Source organism: Girardinichthys multiradiatus, chromosome 17 (genome assembly GCF_021462225.1).
Source record: "Girardinichthys multiradiatus isolate DD_20200921_A chromosome 17, DD_fGirMul_XY1, whole genome shotgun sequence".
Classification (NCBI taxonomy): domain Eukaryota; kingdom Metazoa; phylum Chordata; class Actinopteri; order Cyprinodontiformes; family Goodeidae; genus Girardinichthys; species Girardinichthys multiradiatus.
In genome coordinates, this window is record NC_061809.1 from 21,322,237 (window position 1) to 21,348,396 (window position 26,160).

The following is a 26,160-nucleotide window of genomic DNA, read 5'->3' on the forward strand; positions in this document are numbered from 1 at the left end:
TTTAAAAAGAGATCATTTATTTTCTATTTCAGCAACTTTGACAGAAAAAATACTTTTCTTTAATGGTGTCTGAATGTCGCTTCCTTCTTCCCAATAAGGAGGGGTGTAATGACTGCAGCGAAAGTACTGATTAAAAGTTTAACAGTATATTAAATTTGAAGGAAAAAGACAACTTTAAATTGTTCTTTTTTTTAGAGTAGATCTTTTGCACATGTAGACTAAATCTTTTACTGTTAAAAAATATTAGAGCTAAACTGACCTTCATTTTTCAATGTTTCTGATGTGCCAAAGCATGTGCTGTTAGAAAAATAAGTTGATTTTAGTTATGAACATGAAGTTTATCACACAGGGATGATACAGCAGCAAATAATGCCATTGCTTGTCCATGAAAGTCATCACAGTACATGGATTTTTTACTTAATTTGTACATAAAGAAACACACATGTAGTCAGGCAGCTTCAAAGTGGCCCTTTTTTTTTCTCCTTTTTACAGAACGGCGCTCCGCTCATCCGCTCTTGTTCTCTCACAGTTGTGATTGCTGTATTTACAGTGCCTCAGTATTAAAAAGTGCAGCACGTGTTGAGTATTTACAGACATAAAACATAGGACAAACGTGGAGGCGACAGCTAATTCTGAGGCATTTGAAAAAGTAGTTAACTGAACCGATGTTTGTCCTCTACGCCTGTCAAAACACGTGTTCTGTCTGAGACACTCGCAAAAATAACCCACACATTCAACTGCAAAAACTACAAAACCATTCAAGGTTCTGTAGGAAATGCACGTTCACATTCTTGTACAATGTACACCGTATAGTCTGAATATGAATGCACTGAATTAAAATTCAGGGCAGTGCAAAATAAGTCGTTTTTGTTTGACATTCTTCTGAAGATGCAACATTCAGTGTTATTACAGACCTACAGGTTGCTATGAAGTTCATCTCAAATGAGCTCTGGTGGTTTCAATGACAACAGAAGTAGTGAGGAATGAGTTACTATAGGCACCAACAACATTATAGATGTCTACCCTCTTTTTCCACAAGCTTTAAATAGAATATCAATTCTATTTAAAGCTTCTAGTCCATATTCAACTAGATAAAACAGAAAAAGTGTGTAAAAATGTAGTTTATCAGTTTTTTTCAGCGTCACAAATTGTGGTAGCTCCTTCAACGAAATGTAAAGATGAAACAGTTAAAGTAAAAAATTTTAAAAATCTCTTTTTTTTTAATAGTTAGAGTCAGCGAGCACCACTGTCTCAAAACCAAGGCAGTTCTAGCTGGTGTTAATCTTTAGGTTCTTCATGCGGTGAAGCAGCGAGTCCTTCTCCATCTGAGCCTCGGCCAGCGCCATCTTGGCTCTGGACAGCTCCACCTTCAGGCATTCGTTCTCCTCCAGCAGCATCTGGAAGCAGAACAGAGTCATGATCACACCGTGAAGATGCTCTAAACTTTTCTGGATTTTGCCATGTTACACAACCACAAATTTGAACATATTTCATAAGGATTTAACACAAAGCAGAACATCCTTATGAAACAGAAAGAAAAGATAGATAGCTTTACATTTTTTTTACAAATAAGACTTTGTAAAAAGGTGGTGTACATTTGTATTCAGCACCCTTTATTGTGATACCCCTAAATAAAAAAAGACAGTAAAGGTGTGCTGGTCAGATGAGATCCAATTGAATTTTTTGCTTAGATGCAAATCACTAAAATGCAATACTGAACATGACTGCGAACACACCATCCCCAAGAACAAACATGATGGCGGCAGCATCATGCTGTGGGGATACATTCCCTTAGCAGGAACAATGAAACTGGTCAGAGTGGTTGGGAAGAAGAATGGAGCTACATAATGAGCAATCCAGGAGATCTTAATCCTGAGACTGAGGTTCACCTTCCATCAGCACAAAGATCCTAAACATACATCAAGAACTACAGCAGAAAATCCTTCAGGTAGAAGCATGATTTAGAGTGGCCTAGTCAAAGTCCAGACCTAAATCAATTTGGCAATTTGTGCCAAAATTTTAAAAAACTGCTTCTCAGATTCTCTGCATCTAGTCTGGCTGAGTATTTAGACACTATTTTTGATTTTATTTCCCTTTATTTCCTTCTACTTTACAATATCTGGACTGCTTTGTGTTGGTCTTTCAAATACAAACTGATAAAACACAAGGAAGTTGCAACATTGTGAAATGTGCAAAATTCAAGCGTTATTATCTCCTCAACAAGGTGCAGTATCTCTGTGCAGCAGAACAGTTCTTTTGCAAATCCTGCAGGCATTTTATATGAAAATCTAATTTTTTGTATTACACACTGTCTGACCTTTTCCCTGGTGGTCGGACGGGGGCTGGCGGGTGGCGTTTGCGTCTGTGTTGCCTTCGCTGTCCTGCAGACGCTGCTCACAGCCTTAGGAACTGGACTCAGAGAGCTGTCAGTCAGTATTTTCTCGGGTTTGGCGTCTGCAGCACCGTCCACTGTGAAGAGCACAAAGGAGAACAGGGTTTGAACTTGAATATACTTGAGTGAGTCAGCACTTGAGCTGATGTGGAAAGATGCAGCATCTACCTCCTATAGAGAAAGACCCATCATCCTGTCTGTGTACGATGAGACTGTCCACATGTAATGTGATCGCTGAGGGCTCGCCGTCAGGGGGATCGTCGCAGGGGTCGTCTCCCTGCAGAAGAGATGTTGTTGGGAATGAGAAATTATATGAAATGTCACCATACTTTCAATTGAAATTCAAATTTTAGTTGAAACAAAAAGGTTTTCTCGCCTTTAAATCGATGTGCGTGTCCTTGATTCTGATCTCCATGGGCAGCACATTGGAAGAGTGGTCGCCATCCAGGAAAAGTGCCAGGTTGCGCAGCGAGGCCATCAAAAAGCTGGCGTTGTATCCATGGAGATGCAGTTGCAGGAAGCCGTTTTGCTCCGCCAGCGAGGAAAGGGTGGCAGCGCTAGGCCCGCTCTCCAGGCGGGCCCGGACCTCTGGACTGTAAAGGCCCCGGCTGGATTCAGAGTTGGTTCCCCCACCGGCTGTGGGCGGAAACACAGCAGCTCTTGTTAAGCATTTGAGTCGTCTCTGTAGGACTCGTATGGAGATAAAGCGGCTCCTTTTTAACCCCTGACATCAAAATACTCCGGAGCATCTGTACCGTGTTTCGAATGCATAGATGCTCCTCAGAAAGATTATAAGGAGCTTCTTCAGTTCTCTGATCACTCATCTGAAAGAGCTGCTTTAAAACAACAGTTTGGATTATGGGAATGGGGGATCTGTTGAGAGGTTACTAGCAGTCAATATCTTATCTGTAGTCTCCTGTTTGTTTTAACCAAGGGTACTGGGATAAAAACATCTGTATTCTGCCTCATCCTGATATTTTAAGGTTAAATGTCATCAAATAAAAGTCAAGAATCTTAAGCAGCTGTTTTACCAATACCTTAATGAGAGCATCTAGAAATTTAGGATATTTTACTGGTAAAATATTTCAAAAACAAACACAGAGAAGTAATATATGCAGTCCTAACTGTTAAGGGGTATTTTGATGTCAAGTTTAAAAGCAGCTTAAAGTGAGATGTGAAGCGACTGTAAAAAAGGAAGCAAGAGATCCAAAAGAGGAGCTGGAGACAAACAAAAGGCAAAGATTCACTTAGAAGCGATGTAAAAAGGAACAAAGAATGACTGACTGAAAGAGGCTTTTCACAGTCCCAGAGGGTCCAGCTTACAATCATGTTTAATTAGGTTTATAGACTTTATTCATTCAAATAAAACTACACCTTTAAGTATTCATGTATGAACAGGAAAATCCAGACACTGAATTCTGAAAAGATACGTTCGAGCATCTTTATCCAGAGTAGCAAGATGAGAAAAGTGAAAAACAGAGAAAGAGGACAAAAATGATATGATAAAAGCTGAGGTTGAGACAGAGGATATTTACAACAAACACTGGCAAGCACAGTAACATTTTGAAACAGGTTGCAAAACATATCACAAGTCACAATACATCTTTCAGCAAGGCATAGAAATAAACAGTTAGAGATCCAGTGATCCAAGTGTGCCACTTCCACTTAAAATGCTCTCTGAAAAAACATATGGAGTGGGTTAATCCTGCAAGAAACACACAGATCTGCACAAATATGAAGAGCTGTCAGCTTTTCTTACATAAAGTGACATGTTCTCTCTGTTCTGAGCAGCTATAGCTGGATCAAAAATAAAAAGGTACGGAGAGAGAAAGAGAAAATGCAAAATGAGAAAAATCCAGAAGCTATTCAGAGGGACTGAATGAGTGAGATAAGACAGAGGAGAGAGAAAAGATGGCCCGGAGAAGAGAAGAAATGCAGGAACGGAAAGGTGGAGACAGAGGGGTGAAGAGTAAAGAGGAAAATTGGAAGGAAAGAGAGGGATGAGGTGGATGGGAGATAGAAATAGGTGGCAGGGGGGTAAAGCTGGCGTTTCTCTCATTGCCTGAATCACTGGACTGAAACTGCAAAGTCTGCTGCAGTAGAAAGAGAGGTGGATGAGGTGGGCAGGGAGAATTAGACTGAGAAGAGAACGGGAGGATTAGGGGTTAAATCGGTTACTCACATATTTAAAGGCTGGGGGGCCTAATGTTGCAAATAATGGGACCACTCAGTCCATTACAGACAAATCTATCCTTCATTAAGTGCCACTCGCACATACAGACTGAAGTATTCCCCATTCGCTGCTGAAAAACAAGCAAATGCACACGCTTCATGCGCTGCAACACACTGTATCTGCAGAGCATGTGTATACACATGTTAAGCACATGTACAGATGTGCTGAGCCACCATGCATGTTAGGATTCACATACTGAATTAACACACAGCAGTTACCTTGGCTGCTTTGAGCAGGTATTGGTACTGAACACACCATACCTGTGGGGAGGTTATGGAAGGTACATAAAAACAAAAGCAGGGGTGGATGTGTTAGAGTGGAAATGTGTGCAACTGAACACAACAAGTTGTAATCTATTTGTGAAAATAAATTCTGACTTCTAATTATATTCCTAATTACCTAACAGATTTACAATCTACAAAAAGTACAGTAATACTAAGACAAATTCCATTTAATTTGAATTTACAAGAAAAATTGTTTCAAATTGAGTTAAAGTCAATCTAGTTAATTCCAATATAATCATATAAATCACATTCAATTCCTGATATATATAGTTCCTTTCGATCCCAGTTATAGTACAGTATAATTGTATAATTGAATAAAATGTAGTCTAATTAACAGATTGGATTTATGAGGCTTTTTGGATAAATATAGCTGAGTATCTTCAACGTAAAAATGCAATTTTTTTTCCTAAGCTACGTAATAATTTTAATATTAGCGGTGCATGTTATGTAATGTGATGTTATTTAATGTCTTAGTGTTTCCAGTACAAATAAAACAGTAACTTATTTAATATTTTAGGTAAATGTGAACCTTCTACACTCTTATTGCCTCTCCTCTGGGGTGGGTGTTAATCTCTGAGTAAAATATCCGACGCTTCTCCGTATTCTGATTTCCATTCACCTTTGGGCAGCTCTGAACATTAAAAAACTTACACTGGGAAAATGGTTGTGCAATGTTTAACCTTCAATATGCGTTTGCTTTACAAAATATAAAACAACACAGTGTGTTGGACACTGACTGGACAGTGTTATAAAGGGACAATTTCACAGCTTGAGGCCAGTTTTAAATACTTGCTTGGTGTCTCTACAACTTTAAAACTGTGATCTAAAGTGGTAAAGAAGTGAAAAAAAAAAAGAAATTTCCCCTTTCCCCAAGGGCTTGCATGTATTCCCAGTTTCCGTGCTTCTAACTCAAACTAAATTTAAAGTCTTCCGGCAAAAATGTTAAGTTGATGTATGTAATATAATTAGTGTGATACTCTTAAGAATCGTACTTAAAAACTAAATTTTATCTGGATGGAAATACAAACATTGTTTCATATCCTCGTTTTGATTCTTTCATACTTCTCCTAACCTAGAAGATAATAGAAAGCTAATAAAACACTTTTAATGCAAGGAACTTTGATTTTTCATAGAAAAGCATTTTAACCTCTTCAGCAACATCATCCTGAAGCTTCCTGCTCTTGGATAAAAGCAGAACATTCTGGTTTTGCTACTCAATTCTCTATCTGTCTTTCATACATGTCTTTGAAGAGTTAATAAAGTCACGGCCTGGTGTTAAAAATTCACTAACAGCACCTCTAAGTGAGTTCGATGACCTCTCTCTCTCATGCCCTTCCTCTCTTGGTCCCTGTATTTCCCTTCTGATGTCAAACAAGTCAAAGTAACATGAACAATGTTTGTCCAAAAGTCGTTGGCACACACAAACACACCCTACTCGTGCATAAACCCCGAAATGTCCCATCATTTTGATGTTTTTTGGCTTTCAGATCATGAATAATAAATTGTAATCCATTTGTGCTGAAGTCTGCTTTCGTATGCTTGTTTTACCTAATTAATCATTTCTAGCTTACAACAGACAAGGTTGTTCTAATTTGCTTTCATATTTGAATAAGTTCCACATAAAACAGTAAAACAAAGTATGATTGCTGGCCACATGTAAAATATGGAAAACATATATATTAGGCTGTGAAATGTGAGTGCAATGTGGAAAACAAACAGAAAACTGTAACGGATCCTATGATGTAAAGAGCTCTATATTTGATGCACATTCATGAGATCAAATTCAATGCTGACTTTTGTTTCTTACCAAGGCTACGGTTACTGTGGTACTCTCTGAGGCTGATGTTGCCCAGCTGGTTAGGTGTGACCCGACCCACCTCTAGAGCCACGGCCGAGCTCTCGCCCACCGCTTCCATGCCCACACACATTGACTGCACCTTCAACACCAGCACCGACACCTGGAGGAGAGGATGGTCCCAGTCAGCTGCCCTACAAACCTTTGGTGTTTTTTTAAGTTAAACCATATAATGACTTCTTTTGCGTGATTTCAACTTTTCAAAGGCTTCTTGAGTTTCTTACGGTGTCTTTCGTGGTCTCATCGATGCTCTGTGAGGTGGCGCTGATGCTGTCAGGGGACGCTGCCCCCTCCTTTCCCTGAACAGTTACTGCCTCGGTGGCGCTCTCTGGGAGACTCTGCTCACTGATGGCGTCCTTGAAGCCAGAGATGGACACATCATCTGTCCACGAAGAAGAAAAATACAACGTTTTTTGGCTGTACTGTCACTCATTGTTTCCTGTAAAACTGCTCAATAGAAATCAAGCACAATGCTGCCACCTTCTGTTTGTGTTGGCATCCTGTAAACACATCGGTACTAATTATTTCTGTTGTTTTGTGGGTTTTTGTGAAAAGTAGATAAAAGTTAAGATGAGATGCAAAGCAACACACAAGACATTTATTCAGGCTGCCAGGTTATAGATAGCTAAAGATGAAAAAAGTATTTATACTCCTAGAACAATTTATTACGATACAAGCATACATTTCCACGTTAAATCCAAATATTAATGTGACAAAATGTGTTTCAAGAGGAATGAATAGTTTTGCATGAGGTGTTGCCTTAAAGATTTCCACGGGGATGCCTCCAGTTAACTAATGTTGTGAATTAATCAATCAGAAGTTTTACAAGGACATATTTTACTGGGCCTCGATGTTCTGGCATTAAGCTAAAGATCAATAAACTTGGTGATCTTAACTGACCAAAAACAATAAAAAGTTGGGTCTCATTTAATGCCAGACAGTGGAAAACAAAACGTTATCTGTTCTTTTATAAGGCATATGTAAATATCTGGCTTTAAACTGAACAAGCGGCGTCATTTTCTTCACCTCTCTCCATCAAGCTGTAAGTGTCTCCGTCTTCCATTGGGTTGCTGTCTATGGAGATGTTGTCCAGAGACTGAAGGGATGGGCTCTTCTTCATGTTCTTATAGGACACAGAGAAACTGGACTGGGAGCGATCACGCATCAAACGACCACTACAAAATAAAACCAAACAAGCATAAGAAATGGTGCGAGTAGCAAAAGAAAAGGTGATACAAATTACTGTGACATATCCTAACACACTCTCTGGGAATGACACCAATTTGTATTTGGGACTAACTTTAGATCAGATGATACATAAACAAACATAGGTACAATTCTTCAATTTTAATAGGTCTGATACAAACTGTATTATGCTTACAACTGAGATTTGAGGCTACTGTGCTCTCAGAGCTCTGTTATTCAGTCATGAAATAAATATGCCTCATCTCCTTTGTGTGGACCTGTTTAAGGTCATGTAAAAAGAACAATGTGGTACTCTCCCAGGTGCCACAAGTGATAGAAAAAAAAACCTACAACACAAAAACAGAGAACACAAGGCCGAAAAAGACACAAAGCTCCTTGTTTCACCTCAATAATCAACACAGTAAAAAGAAGGGACTATAATAAAAGGGCATGATACTAGAGACAATAGAGACCAGGGTGTCGTGCACACATGCAAATCCATGCCAACTGGGAGATTCACAAACACACATTTGCACTGATTTTATTCATGAGACTGTTACAAGAACAAGGACACGATCGCACATACAGTCCACCCGTACACACACTCTGTTGATGCTGACTTCACAGCGGCAGCGTGGCATGTTTGAGTTGCATTTCCCTTTGCACTACCTGTGCTTCTATTTACACATTTTCTGTACAATACCAAGCCTTTTAAAATCTGCAGGGTTCTATTTAATTATTGCTGCAAAGGATTTCAAAACGAAATGCCAGAGTTGACTAGTTATAAACTTATATATTCAGTTTGATTCAACTTAAGTACAGGATATATACGTCTTTACACTGGATCTCATTTATCGAATAAGTATAGCAGAATATGATTGTATGGTCACGGGAATATAAATGTTAAAACTAGTAAAACATCCTAGTGAAACTGCATATGTGAAAAGCGTTTTAAAATAGGAGAAAAAATAAGTCGCCGCTAAAGTTGAAAGAAATTTCGAATTATAAAAAGGTAATGCTGTATTAGTAATAGCCCTGTGTCTGACTTATGACCTGTCTAGATTGTACTGTGATTGTACTCTAACTGGTGGAGAAAGGTGAGTATGAAAAAAAGCAAACCAAACAAAACTCAGAAAACGTTATCATCTGTGAGAACTGAAGTGGAAATAAAAATCAGGGAGCTTTCTATGCTGTGCACACCTTACACTGCAGGTGTGAAGTCAGCTTTTTAATATATCTAGTCACAGACCCAGAGCCTTACATGTTAGACATGGAATAAAGGGAGGTGGATCTGCTGGAGTTTGAGGAGCTGAGGAGATCAGAAAGCACAGACAAACTTCCCTTCCTTGGTAGAGAGAAAACACACATACACACACCTCGCGTCGGTCAAAGTGAAAGTCAAGAGGCAGAAAAGAGAGTTAATGAGTTCAGAAATGATGGACAATGAATCAGAAAAAACATGAAATGACTCAGTGACACTTATAATGCGACAGAAACAGGTTAAGACAAACTGGATGTTTAAACACAAAGCTCTTGTGTTCAAGGACACACTGGATGAGTGAGAGAAAGACATGTAGGTTAATGATAGTGAGCTTCTAAGAAACATACCGCAGGTAAGAAGAGAGTCACTTGTTATGAGGACAAAAATAACTGTGCATGTTGTATATAGTTTTCCTTCATTAATCAGTTTGTGAAAGGGTGCAGTTAAGATCAAGATGCCCCTTTTGTTCCCAATTATGCTAAATGTGTCCTACCTGCAGCTGCAGGCATATGTTTGATGAAACGCCTAACAACATAGGTGATAACCGTATCTGTGATGTAACAGCAATGCTGGAATATACAGCAGTTAACAGCAGTTAATTACTGAGAAATAAACAGTGACAAAAACAAGTTAAACCTGACATTCCTACATGGAAAATACATTTCTTTAAACATAAACCGAAGAAGGTACACCACTGCTCTGGTTGGTTCTGGTCATACGGGCCCCTTGAAATTTAATACTTCTGCACTTTCGGTCCATTTGCACCCAGCTTTTCTGGGCAGAAACATGATTCCATGTGATATTTTTTTTCATCCACTTTTTGAATACACACAACTTAATTTTCTAGAAACTGCTGCATGAAATACGGTTATGAGACTCAATATTACATTTCAGTAGAATCAATTAGTAATTTTGGCGTGGTCATAATCTGTCATATTCCATATGAAAACAGACCCAAACTGGATGTTATCTAAGATTTTCAGAAAATGATCCACAATTTAATGAAACTAAATGCAAAAAAACATTTTTATTCAGCCCCAAAATGCATTAAAACATTGAACTACCAAGACCAATAAAAAGACAAGCAATTGGTCTAGCCTCCTAAATAGATCAACGTTTTACATATTCTACAAACAGAACATGTGCACATGAGAAATAAACGGAGAAATTTACCTGGATATTGACTGAGGCATATTTGCAGCTGCAGGCTTCTCTTTGTCACTTAAGTCAGAAAGAGGGTCACTCACAATGGTTTTGGAGTCCAGTCGAGAACCCACTTCAGCCCCGGCTGCTGACCCATCCACCACACCCTCCCCCCCTTCATTTGCAGCCCCCCTCTCAGTATTTTTAGATGGAGTCCTCTCCCTAGAAGATGAGGAGGGAATTAGAGGGGTAGGACCCAGAGTGGCTCCCTCCTCTGGAAGAGAGCCACATAACAGCTGGTCTACAGTGCAAGACTGTTTAGCTGCTCCTCTGTCTTCACACCCAGACTCTTCATTGCCCCTCACCGAGCCCTCTCCCGCATCACTTGCTGGTTCCAAAGTTCCTCTGCTCTCTGAGGGGGAGAGCTCTGATCCTACAGGAGATCCAGAACCTTCTTGCTGCGGTATAGGCTTCATGAGGAGGGACACCTCTGCGCTTTTGAGCAGGAGGCCCAAGCAGAAGGTGAAGGGTTTGTGGTCGGCAGGATGGCGGGATGTGTCTTTGTGTTCTCTTTTGGAGGCCATCTCCTCCAGATCCTGCTGTAGTGTTTGCTGCAGGGTTTTGAGGCTGCGCAGAAGGTGCATCAGAAACACATACTGCTGATGGCTCACCTAAAACACAAACAGGACTATTTATGCATATGGTCATAATAATCTGAATATGACATATTCAACTTTTATTATTTAATAAACAACTAAATCAAAAATGCAAGAGCAGAACAAGATATAGAATCAGGTAACTGATTAAATGTAAAACATTTAGGAAGTTCTGGTATTTTGTCGTCGTGGAGCCGTCAGCAACGTTTTGCTCCAATGCCGAGGCAGAAAGACAACAGCAATGATCTACAAAAAGCATCTGTTGCAACCACGTTTCCTGTTTCAAGGCTATCACTGAGCTATTTATAGTAGCTATAGTTGTCTGTTTTAGCTTTTAGTCTGTAATGTTATATTAGAAAACAAGCGAACCCAAGCCCCAAAGACAACTGATACTGACCACACAACTCTGATTGGTTCATCTCTTGGTTCTTTTAAAAGAAAACACTAACATACCTGAGCGCTTAAAGGCTTCTGGACATGCACCAACAGATGGACATCTGCATCTTTACTTGATGACAATGAAGAGTTTGAGTTGGGCAGACTATCCAATGAGTGGGGTTTATGGAGCCCGTTACTTTGCAGCAGTGTTGAATTGTTGCAGAGAGTTGATGCTGGTGCACTATCCGTGCTGTAATACTCCTTTAGCATTCTTTTCCTCTGCAAACGCGCAACTGCCTCCACTGACGAACTTCTAGACAGTCCTGGTCCTGCAGAGTCTTTCAGCTTCTCCTGATGCTGGACAAGCTTTGTAGGCTGACAAGCCCACACAGTGAGAGGGAACGAGTCCACGAATGGCTGCGGCCGCCCTTTACCTCCACGGGTGCCTTCATAGTCCACCCAAAACTGGGCAAAGTGCAGGACCCAAAAGTCAGTGGCTGCAGGCATCTTGAGAGCGTCTGCGCCCATCGTGGGCACCACCAACCCTCGGTAGATGTTGTGCAGCTTGGTGTCTTGTTCATGAGCATGCTGCTGGAAGGCAGGGTGGAGAATGGGCACAGAGGATGGGGACCGGGGGAAAGAGGAGAAAGACGGAGAGAAGAAGGGCTCCCCTTCAAAAGCCTGCAGCACGGCCTCGAGGTGGGATCGGGTGCAGTTGGAGGGGTGTCGGGTGTTGGTGGCTACCATTTCTGATGTCTGTATTGAGATGGAGCAAGGCAAGTCTGCAGCACAGGAGGCATCCTGATCGGTGGGAACCACCAGCTAACGCACAGCAAAAAAAAAAATGAAATAAAACAACCAATAAACACTTCTGAGAAAACATTTTAAATTGCTTCGAACTTTTATACATGTTCTCATCCTATAGCCTCAAAATTGTGACAGACCAAAATTATATATGGTTTTAATTTTACAAATAAATAAAGCATAATTGTAAAGCAGGAAAAACTAACACTGCACATCCTCCTGAATAAAGCATCTCCACTGTAAAAATGGTGGTGGCAGCATAATGCTGTGGGAATGCTTTGCATCAGTAGATACAAGGAAGCTGGTTAGAGTTGAGCTTGAGATATTTGGCAAAGAAAATTGGCCAAACTTTTGTTTTTAGATGTGCAACACACTAGTAGTTTCATTGTGTGATGAGCTATAGCCCTCCCTCTTACTTTCTGATTCTGAGAGGATTGCTCAGACCAGCTCTCCATCGAACGGGTCCAGATGTCCCTAAACCTGAAGGATCTTACCGAGCAGGATTTACTGGAGAATATATTCAAGCTGGTGACAGAAAATGACACACTTAACCTTTCGCAGCCTACATCCAGACGTCACCCCCAACTGATTGATTTGCTGGACCAAGTAGCCCCCCATAGTCAGCCAATCACAACGGTCGGATCTGTAAACGGCTGCTCACTTCACTAATTTTACAACTTGCACTTGGTACCTGGGCTAGGTTAGTTTTAGTGACTCGGCATGAGTCCCAGAGGTGTTGTTTTAACCAGTTTAGGCTTAAGGCAACCTTTAAAAACTTCGCATAATCATTTTAAAACCATGTACCAAGACATCTTTACTACCATTGAAGAACTAAATTATAAAGTGACACAAATAATTGTCCACGACTTCTCTAAAGTTTTGCATGCTTTAATTGGTAATGAGTTTGCGGGTGTCAGTAACAGCATAAAATTCAGCAACACAGAATAATCAAATAATAAAAATTTGTCAATCAACGTAACCTAACGTTCCCTGATGCTGAGACTGGGGAGTTTGAAGTAGAGGCTTTAAGTGATGGAGGATCTTCCACACATCCACTCAGATGGATCTTTCGGGTGACAACAAGTTGATTTCTTGGATGGAAGGCAAACTGAAGTCCTGGGTTCACCCTTTTTATAGAGCAGCTTGTTTCTTTTCATTTCCCCTAGCATTCCGTTAGTTTAGGATGTTGACATCGCCCTTGAGTCGTTTGCAGTTGTTGCACAAGGATTTTCTGCTCCTCACTCCCTTCTTGCCCAATTCTCAGCATTTATCCTTACTCAGCCTTGCACTCCATCTTAAAACAGTGACATTTGAGTCTTACAATATTGTTCCAACATCGTTCCTGCTAAACAGTATTCACTTTCAGTCACAGTGTTTACTTCAGTTCACAGATCCAAACCATTGCCTTCTTTTTTCTACCTTCCTTTTATACATTTAAATTGATTAACAGTATCTTGCTAACATTATACATGTTAACAAAGTTCAGGATCACTTATCATTATAAAAATCAAATCTTATGACATGACTATTCATCAGTTAGTGTAAAAATCATAATTTAATCAAGGATCATATATATTTAAAAATCATGTATTCATTTTATTTGTTACAATTTGTATTTCTGCAAAAGAGAAGAGAATTAATATTGGACTCCAAATTGGCCTCCCCAGTCAAAATGTGAATATTTACAAATTTATGTTTCTTTGATATAAGTGTGATATTTATTATATTTTTGCATGGATATATGGCAGGATCTCACCTCATTATGACAGTAGAGACACACCCCAAAAGACCCTTAGCTGTAACCGCAGCAAAAAGGGCTCTACAAAGTATTGACACACAGGGGTTGAACATAGTTGTGCACCAAACTTTTAACAGTTTTTGTTGAAAATTAATGTGAAAAACCATTTATAATTTTCCATCCACTAAACAATCACACAGTACTTTAAGCAATTTGAAAACAAGACACTCAAGTTTGTGGCTTTAACACGATAAAATGGAGGGAAGTTCTGGGGTGTAAATACTTTTGCAAGGCCCTGTCTGCTTAAATGGTCATAAAAGCTCATGCACCTCTAGTTCTTACTTTTAGCATGAGGCCATCCACCTTGATGTCAACGTGCTCATCAGGCTTCTGAGAGTCATTGAGCTTGTAGATCTCCATGAACTGCTCCAGACTCTGTCTGAGCTCCAGGGCGAAGAGGTTGATCCACACCAGACTGCGAGGATCCAGAACCAGCTGCAGGGCGTTAAGCTGGGCATACAGGTTGGGACAAGGAACTGCGGGGGCAGAAGGAGAAAGAGGTGACCAGTGGAGAAGATGTTGAATTTTAGGTAAAATGTTGATATAAAGTGAAGAAAACATGAGACATGAGAGAAACAGAGCCAGAAAAATAATGGAGTTAATCTCTTACTGGGGTAGTCTTTTCCATCAGGAAAGTAGTATTCTGTAAACTCAACATGGATGGCCGGCATCTCCGGGGGAAGGTACAAGGACTTCTTATTACAGGAGATCATGGTCTTGGGGCTGGAGCGCCGCTGGTCTGCTGTTGACACCTGCAGAACAAAGTCCAAGTTAATAAAAAAATGTCTGTACAACTACGGCCTCAGCTGGTTTACATAAAGCGCCCTGCAAAAGTATTCACACCATTTTGTCCCAGAAACATCAGTATATTTTATTGGGATTTCATGTGTCTAACTCAAAGTAGTACATAGTGTAATTAGTGTCTACTAATTAGATAGTATATAAATACAGAGGTGTACCTCAGATTTGTATTAAAAAACATCTATAATTTTGCTTCCATTTCACAATTATATCAGATTTTATGTTAGTCACATGAAATCCTAAATAATTAAAATCTGTGGCTATTAAAGATCATCAAGAGTAAATCGTTTAGGGGCTGTGAATAGTTTCGCAAGGCATTGCAGAGTTTGTTATAGTGACCTGGTAGATGCTGAAGTCTGCCATCCTGAGAACAAACGAGCTGGACATGAGCTGGGTCTTTGGAGTTTGAGGGGGTGGAGGGCTGAAGGAAGTGCTGGAGGAGGAGGTGTTTATCTTACCTGGTGAGAAAGGAGGAGACAGGGAAGAAAAGAGAATGAGGGAGGAAAGAATATATAAGCAAAAGCACAGAGACAAACTGAACCCTTTTGACTCTTCAGCGAGTGTGCATCACCGCACCCAGCTGTGCGCACAAACACACACACACAGTGGTACCTGGTTCTAGGCACCAGCAGCACTGGGGTGGAGGTTGTGTGTGGGGGCTCCAATCTAGGAGTCCTCCATCTGCCTCCCTAAGCCCTACTTCTCCTTCTGCTTTCTCCTGACTTCCTAGAGGTTCATAAACCTCGTCCTTAAGGGACACTGAGGGACAGAAAACCCACAGGGATGATGTCCTGCTGAGCTATCATTTGCAGTATATGATAAAGTGTCCTTGTTTACCATGATGTGGGGAGCTGTGAGCAGCACCCGGGCCTTGTCGGTCTCGAAACGCACTCTTTAAACTGTCTACGTTGGTTTGGAACTCATCCAGCAGACTTTTTGCCCAGCTCTCTCTAGTTTTAGTTGCTTCGCTGTAGTGCATCCAGTGGACACAACTGTCCCCTGAGAAAAGAAAGGCAAACATGAGACCGGATGGCTAAAGATTTCTTTTTAAAAACGTTATAACACCACAGAAACAAAGGCATACACATTTACCTGCTTTGTGGAAAGGATAGTAGTCAAAGGTGATGGAGCTAAAGGAAAGCTGCATTGCTCCACCTGTTATCCTCCTACTGGTAGCTTTCAGCAGAAAAGAAAACATAACACTTGGATGGATGCATGTCAAAAGTAATAAACTTCCATGTTTTTTTCTGATTTGTGACAGACCAACACAAGTAAGTGCATAATTGTGAAGTGGAAAGAAAATGATTAATACGTTTTCAAAATATGTAAGCCTATCACCTAAACTGAGCAAGGAGAGGATCAACCAGAAAACCAGCCATGGTAAATCTGGAGGAGCTGCAGAGGTCCACAGCTCAGGTGGAAGAATCTGCTGGCAGGAAAACTATTTGTCTTGCACTCCACACCTCAGGCCTTTATGGAGGAGTAGCAAGAAAGTCACTGTTGAAGGAAAGCCAGAAGAAGTTCTGTTTGCAGTTTATCACAAGCCATCTAGGGAAGACAACAAACATTTGGAAGATGTTTGCAGGTTGTCCTGAATACTCCAACCCCGCAGTGAAACATGGTGGTGGCGCCATCATACTGTGTGGATTTGTTTTTCCACCAGGGACTGGGAAGTTGATCAGTTCATGGGAAGATAAATGGAGCTAAACTGGTAATTCTGGAAGAAATGAAGCTGGGAGGAGGTTCAACTTCCAGCAGGACAGCAGCCCTAAACATACAGCATTAAACCAGGTTGGCTGAATAAAATTGCAGGCAACACTTTTTTTTGTAAAGACCTTCTAAAAACCATTATTTTCCTTCCTCTTTACAATTACGCTCTACTTAGCGTTGGTCTATACAAGAAAATCTCAATAAAATAAAAAGTTTGTGTTTTTAATGTGACAAAATGTAAAACAAAAAACATCCAAAGGCTGTTTACATTACATAAATATTTCCACATTTTGTTCTTTTAAGTCACAGTATTTAATACCTTTGTCCTTGGCGTGGATGTCATCACAGATGTGCAGGTCCAGGTGTGTGACCTGGAGGTGGTGGGAGGTCTCACACACATCGTAAGCGCTGAACAGCTTGGCCATGGTTGCACTCTGGTCAGCGGCTGTGGACGCCTGCTGGGTGCGCACTTGTTGGGCTGTAGGTGGTGGCGATGACACCTGGCGACCACGGACAGCATCTTTCAGTGCTTCTGCTTTTTTTGTACAGCTACCGATCCTTTTAAGGTGTAATGAAGTGTTATTGCTGTTGCTGAAATGGTTTTACTTTGAAAAAAACCCCAGAATCCCTAAATGCTTGATTTAGCCTGTTACAGGATCCTCCATCGGTGTTGTGTTAAAGTTATAGGTAGGGTTTTTATTTTTTTCTGCGCAGGATTATGCAACTGCAATAAAAAATGAATGTGTTTAGGTTTTTAACACCTATTGTAATTGTGAAAGATGCTGCAAATTGTGCCTTTCTAGATGTCTCCACCAGAGGGCATGCCAGATTAAATTTCAGACCTGAAGTCAGTATGAAGCAAATCTGCTGGGTGAGGGATGGTTGTGAATTTTGAGTTGCAGAATAATGTTTCAGCATTTTTCTGGTTAAATAGAAAGAAAATGAACTCAGTGAAAGCAGCAATAAGTGACAGAGATGGCATCAGCAGATTGGCTCAGTGAAAAACTCGCCGCGAGAAACAGATTTAGAGAGTATAAAACTATGTGCAAAACATAGTAAATTGACTGCATTTGTGCAATGATTACAGTACCGGTCAAAAGTTTTAGAACACCACAATTTCTCCTGTTTTTTATTGAAAATCTAAATTAATGTCTTTGCACTCTAAAATGAAGACATAGTAAAAAACAGAAATTGGAGTTAAAAAGGAAATCATGGAATCAATTTAAAGACCAAATGTATTTTAAACTTTGGACTCGTATGCTGTGTTTTCCTCAGGTATTTCTGGCATAACTTCGACGTATGTTTTGGGTCATTATATTGCTGTAGGATGAACCCCTGACCAACTAGGTGCACAGCAGAGGGTATTGCATGGCTCTGCAGAATGCTGAAGTAAGCATTTGGGATCCAGCAAAACAGCCCCAGATCATTACACTTCCTCCTCCATGTTTCACAGTTGAAGCCACACACTGTGGAACCATTCTTTTGTCAACTCTGTGTCGTACAAAGATCCTGCGTGATCAACCAAAGATTCCAAATTTTGATTAATCAGACCAGTCCAATGCATTTTCCAGTCTTCAGTGGTCCAGTGGCGGTATTTCATGGCACAGGCAAGCCTCTTTGTCTTATTCTGATGTCTTAGCAAAGGCTTTCTTACTGCAATTCTCCTCTTCACAGTTAAAACTACGACTACTATTAAGCTGTGCCTGAAGCTGTTGTCCTGTGAGCCGCCTATCACGCACGCTGTTAACTCTCAGAAACTTTGGCTTTGGGTTCGCGAGATCTCTTCCTGACAGACTTTCCCCAGTTTCTGAGTGCCTTTTGATGATGAAGAAAACTGTACTCACTGACACCTTGACTTTCTTTGTGACTTCTCTGTAGGAAAGACCTACAAGTGTTATTATGGTCTGTCTCTCCTCCAATATTAAGGCTTTGGAAAAACTGTAGAAATTAGGAGCAACAGCTTTCAAAGCCTGATCAAGCTTCATTGCGACAGACCAGCTTTTAATTGTTAAACCATTTCATGTCCCCCGAAAAAGGCCTTTTTGTATAATTCTGAAACGTACGTTATTTTTCAGGTTTGTGTAATTTACTACTTCTCGCAGCGCAGCACTTACCTTTGTGCCATTTCATGCTATTCATTGGACTTGAACAACTTGAATTGCAATAAATAATTGGGGTGTTCTAAAACATTTGACCGGTAGTTCACATACCTGATCGTCTGCAGCCATGCTCTTCCTCTGCTGAGCAGACTTCTCCATGGCCTCGCTGAGAGACTTTGCATACTGCACCATAGCTTTGAGCTGGGAATCGGTCAGCACCCACAGGAGGTCGTCCAAGATAAGAATCAGCTTTGAAGCCACCACGTTGCAGTCTTTCATCTGCATCAAGAAGAACCGCTTAAATAAACATGAAACACTCAAATAGAGGTTGACTGATGGCATCTGATAAGCTTCATAAAACAAGTTATCCTTGTACGAAATAATATGGGTGCAGTGCTGCAAACAGCGAAGCCACACAGGGATAATGGTTATGAGAAAAGAAGAAGTTAGCGCTCAGAGCAGGCTGGTCCATCCAAATGTGTACACTTTGGTGTGTGTGTGGTTCTAACCCGTCTCTTAAGGGTGACTCTGATCTTCGACTGGTTGGTGATGAGGCGGATGGGAGCACTCAGCATCTCGTGTTCGGCGCTCTGAATGGCGTCAGCCTCGATGCGGATCATCTGCCAGCTGATTTCTTTAAATGTCAGGATCTGGAGCCAAACACAGCAATGAATCAGAGCGCTGTAAACAAGGAGGTCTAATCAAACCCAAATTGCTCTGAAAAGAACGAGCGCCCACCTCCCCCCTCTGAGGATCCTGGATGCGGGTGGACCGCAGGTCACCGATGCTCCAGCTGGTGTTGACGCTGTACACCTGCAGCTGGGAGAGCTCAAAGGAGGCGTTAAAAGCCTTTGCGCTGATCTTGATGACGATGGAGTTGATGGATAACGATATGCCCTCCACCACCTTCTCAGCAAAGCCATATTCACTGTACAGACAACAAACATGGTGATTAGCAGCTCTTAGCAAAATAATATGAGCCAATATGTGTTTTTGGATAGAAATTCCTGTTTAAGGCAACCAAAGCAGAGCTTTTAAATTTGATTTAGTTATATGCTGATGCATCTTTCTGCTTTGGTTGAGGGTTTTACAGCAATTAGTGGGTTAACAACAGAAAACCTTTGGCACCAGAGAGCTCATTTACCTTGTTAAAAACAAAATCCACCTAACTATTTTCATAAGACAAACAGCAAAAGCTCACCTTTGTCCAGATGCTGTTGCAATGGGAGAGGGACCATTAGGTGGACGGGGTTCATCACACGTGCTCATTTCCATTATCACCTTATCCAGGTTCTGAAAGTGAAGGCAAAGCTTTACCTTGACAGCAAACAAACATTATTTAGCGTTCATACTACAAGAGCCAGTTAGTCACCTCTACCATATATATATACACAGAATATATTCCACAATCTCAAGTCTTTTACAGCCTCCAACAGGTTTTCTTCTGGGGTTGCCCTGTGTTTAGATCCACTAATCTCCTCATAAAGTCTACCCTGCAGAAAAGCATCCCCACAGCCTTAAACTACCACCACCATGTTTCACAGTGGGATGGTGTGGTCGAAGTGATGTGTCCATTTCACCATTCTAGACTACTTTGTGTTGGTCAATGAAATAAATGGTTGGTAACTACAGAGTAAGCCCTCCACCATTTGAAGAATTTTGTGTAAACGTTTAAGTCTTCAGTTTAATTTACTTTGCAGTACTGTGAATATATTTTCTATTAAACCTAGTTGTGCTGTGATCCTATCAGACAAAATGTTTCAGTCCTGTTTTATGGACAGTTTTGTACTTTTTTCAGTTGTGTTTCCAATCACTGACTAAGTAAAACACATGTTAAAACATTCCTGTAAATAAATTACAGGTACATAAGTATTTACACCCTTTGCTGTGACACTCAAAATTGAACTCTGGTATATCCCGTTTCTACTAATCGTCGTTCAGATGTTTCTACAACTGTAGACTGAACATAATTTGTAATGGAACAAACTTGCCAATGTACAGTCTCACAGTTAACTGTGCATATCGGAGCAGAAACTAAATAACGAATGGATCTGTAGAGCTTTGAGACCAGACTGAGACATAGCATACATCTGCTGAAGGATGCAAAAAAAAAAAAATGGCAGCATTGAAGGTCCCAAAAAGCCAATATTTGGAAATGTAGGAAGTATGGAAACACCAGGACCCTCCCTGGATCTGTATGCCCAACTGAGTAGTTAGGAAAGAATGAATTTAGTAAGAGAGGTCACTAAGAACCCAATACTCACTAAGACATTTCTCCAGTGTTATTTTCGGAGATAAGAGACCAATCCAGAAGGAAAATAACTGCTAATAGCCATCATAGTAGAACGGCCAGATGAGCACCGCAGCTGGCTTGATTTTTGCAGGAACAGACCAAGAAAAGCAGAACATCTCTGGTCTGATTAAACCAAACTAGAATATGTTTGCCTAAACTCCCAACATCAAAACAGACACTACTCATCATAAGGCTAACAACATCCCTACAGTGAAGCATGGTGGTGGCAGCATCATACCATGTGGGAGTTTTTGTGCTGCAGAAACTGGGCAACTTGTCTGCATAGAGGGTAAAATGACAGCAGCCAAATACAGAGAAAGCCTCCAGAGTTCTCTAGAAACTCAAAACAAAGGCAACGGTTTATCTTCCAGTGACAATAACTTAAGAGGACACAGCCGAGATGACAGATTAGAGGATTTAGGAGAAGTCTGTGAATGTCCTTGAGTGGCCAGACTGCTGGAAAGCCCAGAAATTGTTGCCTGCCAACGGTGCCCATCCACCCTCAATGAGCTTGAGGGGATCTGGAGAGAAGAATGGGAGAAAACATCCCAGAAACAGGTGAAGCAAGCTTGTAGGGACATACCCAAGAAGACCTGAGACTGGCTGCTGCTGCCAAAGGTGCTGTGACACAATATTAAGTCATGGCTGTGAATAAATATGTACGTTTTATTTTTAAATATTTAATACATTTACAAATATGTCTGAAAACCTGTTTCAGTTTCTAATTATTAATGATTTTGTGTCAAAAACTGTAGTCAAGTTGGTTTTAGTAAATGTCTGTAAGGTAACAAAATGTAGAAAAAGATGAAGGATTGTGAATACTTTCTAAATGGATTGTATGAGCTGCTAGAATCCATACAACATCCAGGTGTAAAGGGGGGACAGCAGTAGAGATGGAGCTAATGTCACTGCTGGAAAAACAACCATCCTGGGACGGAGACTGTTAACCTGACACCTGCGCCATGAAAGATGGCTGCCATGGCAAAGCCACAAAGAAGAACTGGGCTATCAAAGCTATCACAATAAAAACAGCACCTTAGATCTGGCATCGGAAGACAAAGCTACTGAAATAGAGTGCAACAAACGTTTCTTGAACAGCCACTAGATGTAACTCAGTTTAAAAGGTCATTATACTATTCTGGCCTAACATGGCCCAGCAGCTGAACTTCCACCAATAACTGGAATGGGGAACCTCTTTAGAAACGGCGTGTAAATTAAAACAGAGTTCCAGTTGGTTCTACATATGTGACAACAAAAGACAAAGAGAAGAAAGAGCAGAAATTATTCATCTATGAGCCACAATGAAAAATACATTGCAAAGAGACCCTGCTGTTGTTGCACAGTAAGTGGGAGATTGCTTTAATTTTGGATTCAGTTATGCTCAATTTATCCTTTTCCAACAAAGACAAAGTACAACAAAATACTTCCTGCTGTCTCCATGGGAGTGCGGAGTGAGATGTTTCAGATAATATTTAAGAGAAACTCTGTTCTGCCAATTTAGCTTAATTTAACTTTATCTATCAATAAAGAAAGCTTTAAAATAATAAACTGTTGCAGACTGAATGATATAAAAATAAGAACCTACCAAAGAAATTGGGTGAGTCTTTAGTTTTGTCCATGGTATCTGTTGGTGAAAAGAAAACAGACTTTTAGTGCCAGCAAATCAAAGCAGGACAAACAGAAGGGAAAAGTACTAAAGCCAGATGAATTACAGTCCACGTCAAATTACACTGCAGAATGTGTTCACTGGCAAGTTACATTTTTAAACAGCAACTTGTTGCATGAGTCACATATCAGGGTTTGACGCTGAAAGTGAATTAAACACATTTCAATTGCTTTGCTGTGCAACAGAAATGCTCAACGTCGCCAGCAGGGGGTGCTAGCTCGCATGCATCACTGAGCCTGAAAGGAAAACCAACAACAGTGTATATCTGCGTTTGAAATGTAAAACTGCACCCTAAAAAATGATTGCACTCACAGTGAAGGTATGTAAAACCATTTATAAATATTAATAGATCTTTCATTGCAGCAGCATATTTTCACACTGATAAATGTAGGAAAATCCAACCTTAAAGAGGTTTTCAGGTGGGGGAAAAACACCTTTAGGAAGTAATTGCTGGTAGCTGAAGTACGGTGGAAGATCTGTAATGCTGTGGGCCGATTCCTCTTCCAAAGGCTCTCGAAACCTTGTCAGAGTGCATGGTATCTCCCACACGTTTACCCGGTGTACAAATAAGCATGGAATGTGCTGTGTATGTTCTCATTTGTAAACCTCTTTAACAAGGACCATCAACAAATATCTTCTACTTGCAGAACATTAATCTTGATAGGACAGAGTCTTGAGTTAGGCTCCTGTATAAGAGGAAGCTACATCAAGAGACAGAGAGCTAAACATGTGAGGAAGTGAGATAAATATCTGTGTTCTCATTTTTTAAACCAGCGTGAAACTAAAAACTTAAAAACAAAAACTAAATGTATCCAAGCTTTAAAAATGGTTTCTGTTCACCAGCTCCACCTGTCATAAACAAATCTACCACAATACAAATACTTCCAGTAAATGATTACAGCTAAAAAACTGCTTAAGTCTGCATAAATACTGAGGACAAAGGGGGCAATCAAGGATGAACAAAGGACACTGTTAACTGTGTTGTTCCCTGACAAAATAGCTACTAAAAGTGAGTTAAAATTATTAAAGAGAATGATTAAGCTTAGAACAAGAGAAGAGGAGGAATGTGGACCTTGGTCTGAGCCAATGTGCAGTCATACAAGAAGTAAATTATATAGCTCCTTTCAGTTTTTCCAGGGTGTGTCAAAATCTGCTCTCAGACTTGACCCTTAACTGAGGAACAGATCATTGTATGAAACAGAGAGAGAGTGTAAAAGAGTAAAATAGGCCAAAGATATTGCATGTAAGACTTGCAGGATGTAGCTGGTATGCATTTCAACACAAAAAATGCAGATGTTTGGATAGCAGAATAGGTGTGATAGAAGGATGGCAGAAGGACAAAATTAGTCTGGGGCACAATTTTGATTAACTTTTTTCCCCCCACCACTTATCAGAATGAATAATCTACTGACGGAGGCCCTCACCCTGATGGCAGCCTTGTTGCAGAACACACGGTTGATTGCCAGCCAGGTGGGCAGGTCCAGCAGACTCTGCAGGACCTCCTCGTCTAGCTCCAGGTTGGTCAGCTGGCCCTCCCCCTTCAGCGTGCTCAGGTTGATCTTGTCAGGTGACAGGTTCTTAGCAAACCTAGAAGACAACAGGGTAGTGCGAAGCTTAGAGGCTGAGGATATTTATGGGTACCGAGTTGTTGGCAAACAGTCGTTACCTGATATGCTGCTGGTACATGAGATGTTGATACAAAAACACCTACATAAGGGTTTGGAAAGCAGTCTATGTGGCAAAACTATGTCCTAACTCACTTTTTAGTATAAGCCAATGGTCAAATAAAAGTAGTATCCCGCAGCAGTGTCTAGTTTCTAGTTGGTTTGTCTATTTGTTTTTGTCATGAGGTGTGTTTCCACTACAGGAACCAGGGCCAAATCAGATTACCCGGGCACAAATGTTCCCCAGGAAAACACCCTGCTAGTATGAAGGGTAGCAGTTGTCAAACTACACTGAATGTAATGGTGGAGCTTTGTGGAAGGATGGCACAAAACATTTCTTAGTATTTAAGTATTCCCAGTATTCTGTTCCAGTTATTTTCTAGTTTAAACTCTTTTCTAGCACATATTTTATGTCAGATTTAGTTACATAAAAGGTTTCGGAGTGGCCTAGTCAAAGACTGAACTTAAATGGTTTGAGATGCTGTAATGTGACCTTAAACAGGTCAACCAAGCTCAAATATGCCCAATGTGGCTGAATTAGGAGAATTCTGCAACGACAAATGGGCCAGAATTCCTCCAAGGAGATGCAAAATACCTAATGCTAGCTGTTCCTAACACGTAGAGTACTTATTTTTACCTGAACAAGGAAATCATCATCATTTAGCTTTTCGTTTACTTCGATTGTGTGTCTAAATATAAAATTTGTTTGATGAGGATGTTGGCAAATAAATATGTTTTGGACACAGCCAGGAGTATTTTTCCTCACTCCCATACTCTTAAGCAGCTGAACAGGTCATGTGGATCAGCACTGTTTATCGATAATCACAGTTTGACAAAGTTTGGAGTGACTTTGGTTTGGTTTTTAACTGTCACCACTATGAAACAATGAGAGAATAATACTACAATGGTCTGACTTCACTGTGCTTTGTAAATGTTAACGAGTATTGTCTCAGTGTACAGATGAAAGTTAAGATATAAACAAAACACTGACTATTATAATGCGGTACCAAAGCAGCAAAACTCCTGCAGGCAGTTCTGAGGACTGTAGTGGACATAATTTACACAAACAGTGTGGTTTCGCACCCACAACACAAACAGCCGGGGTAATAAAATATGTTCCAGCCTATTATGTTCTGTGGGGAAAATGTTCCCATTGATAAAGAGACCAAAGTCCACAACCTTGATGCTTATGACCTGAGTGTTTCTACCCCCATGGACTATAAGTTAATAGTTAGCAGAGTGGCCTGATACTAAAAGGTATATTGACCCATTATTCTCTGCAGCTCAGTCTATTGGAATGTTTTACCAATGAGCAACTCCTAGATTTCACTATCATCCAACGGGCAGACAACCACAACTGTACAAACTAATGATGCTGTTCTATGTTTTAAGTGAATGGTAGCCAGGTTGGATTTTAAGGGAAGGATGGTGACTATGTGGCATTGTGACATCAGCACTTCCAGTAGATGGCCTTATGGGTCAGACATATAGTAAGCAGTAGTTCCACTATTTTTGATCGGATTACATTCGAAATCTTTCTGAAGATGTCAATTTGCTTTGCACTCCTAACGTCCCACCTAAGAACCTCACTTTGGACACAGTTGGTGAGCTCCTAGCTAGCCTAATAGACAAGCTCATGGCTCAATTCAGGGGTTAACTTCATCAACTAGACATGAGGAGCTTGAGGAGGTCTGTTTATGGTTGGAAGAGCACGGCAAACATCCATACTCGTTTGAATTAGGCGTGGAAGACACCCGTTATTGTAGAAAGCATTCCTTAGAGTCTGAGAAGCTAACTCCAAGATGCCATCAATAAGGAAAACCCATTTTTACCTGGTCAGGCTGAATCTATGGAAAGCAGTCGGGCAACTAGATTCTTAGCCGATGATCTCTGCAAAATCTTTGGTGGCGTCTTTATTACTAGCAGCTTTAAAGCTTT

At 40.6% G+C, this 26,160-nt stretch overlaps 1 protein-coding gene across 5 annotated transcripts in view; it reads right to left on the minus strand.

Annotated features, from left to right (window-relative positions):
- uhrf1bp1l (UHRF1 binding protein 1-like) overlaps nucleotides 1-26,160 on the minus strand; it is a 36,353-nt gene continuing 10,193 nt past the window's right edge. The window contains exons 2-25 of one of the 5 annotated variants that reach the window (XM_047389510.1): nucleotides 23,983-24,145; nucleotides 22,478-22,516; nucleotides 19,801-19,892; nucleotides 19,338-19,527; nucleotides 19,109-19,249; nucleotides 18,711-18,878; nucleotides 16,820-17,000; nucleotides 15,883-15,966; nucleotides 15,628-15,789; nucleotides 15,403-15,549; nucleotides 15,130-15,248; nucleotides 14,600-14,741; nucleotides 14,272-14,465; nucleotides 11,463-12,209; nucleotides 10,384-11,024; nucleotides 9,211-9,294; nucleotides 7,791-7,939; nucleotides 6,989-7,146; nucleotides 6,717-6,867; nucleotides 4,844-4,885; nucleotides 2,769-3,028; nucleotides 2,561-2,669; nucleotides 2,318-2,469; nucleotides 1-1,397 (exon numbers count right to left, since the gene is read on the minus strand). In XM_047389510.1, coding sequence (XP_047245466.1) covers nucleotides 1,269-1,397; nucleotides 2,318-2,469; nucleotides 2,561-2,669; nucleotides 2,769-3,028; nucleotides 4,844-4,885; nucleotides 6,717-6,867; nucleotides 6,989-7,146; nucleotides 7,791-7,939; nucleotides 9,211-9,294; nucleotides 10,384-11,024; nucleotides 11,463-12,209; nucleotides 14,272-14,465; nucleotides 14,600-14,741; nucleotides 15,130-15,248; nucleotides 15,403-15,549; nucleotides 15,628-15,789; nucleotides 15,883-15,966; nucleotides 16,820-17,000; nucleotides 18,711-18,878; nucleotides 19,109-19,249; nucleotides 19,338-19,527; nucleotides 19,801-19,892; nucleotides 22,478-22,516; nucleotides 23,983-24,145 — 4,444 coding nt within the window. In that variant the 3' untranslated portion in view covers nucleotides 1-1,268. Of the gene's footprint in view, nucleotides 1,398-2,317; nucleotides 2,470-2,560; nucleotides 2,670-2,768; nucleotides 3,029-4,843; nucleotides 4,886-6,716; nucleotides 6,868-6,988; nucleotides 7,147-7,790; nucleotides 7,940-9,210; nucleotides 9,295-10,383; nucleotides 11,025-11,462; nucleotides 12,210-13,063; nucleotides 13,486-14,271; nucleotides 14,466-14,599; nucleotides 14,742-15,129; nucleotides 15,249-15,402; nucleotides 15,550-15,627; nucleotides 15,790-15,882; nucleotides 15,967-16,819; nucleotides 17,001-18,710; nucleotides 18,879-19,108; nucleotides 19,250-19,337; nucleotides 19,528-19,800; nucleotides 19,893-22,477; nucleotides 22,517-23,982; nucleotides 24,146-26,160 lie in introns of those variants that run through there. The other 4 variants (XM_047389513.1, XM_047389512.1, XM_047389511.1 and 1 more) reach the window with 4 other exon arrangements.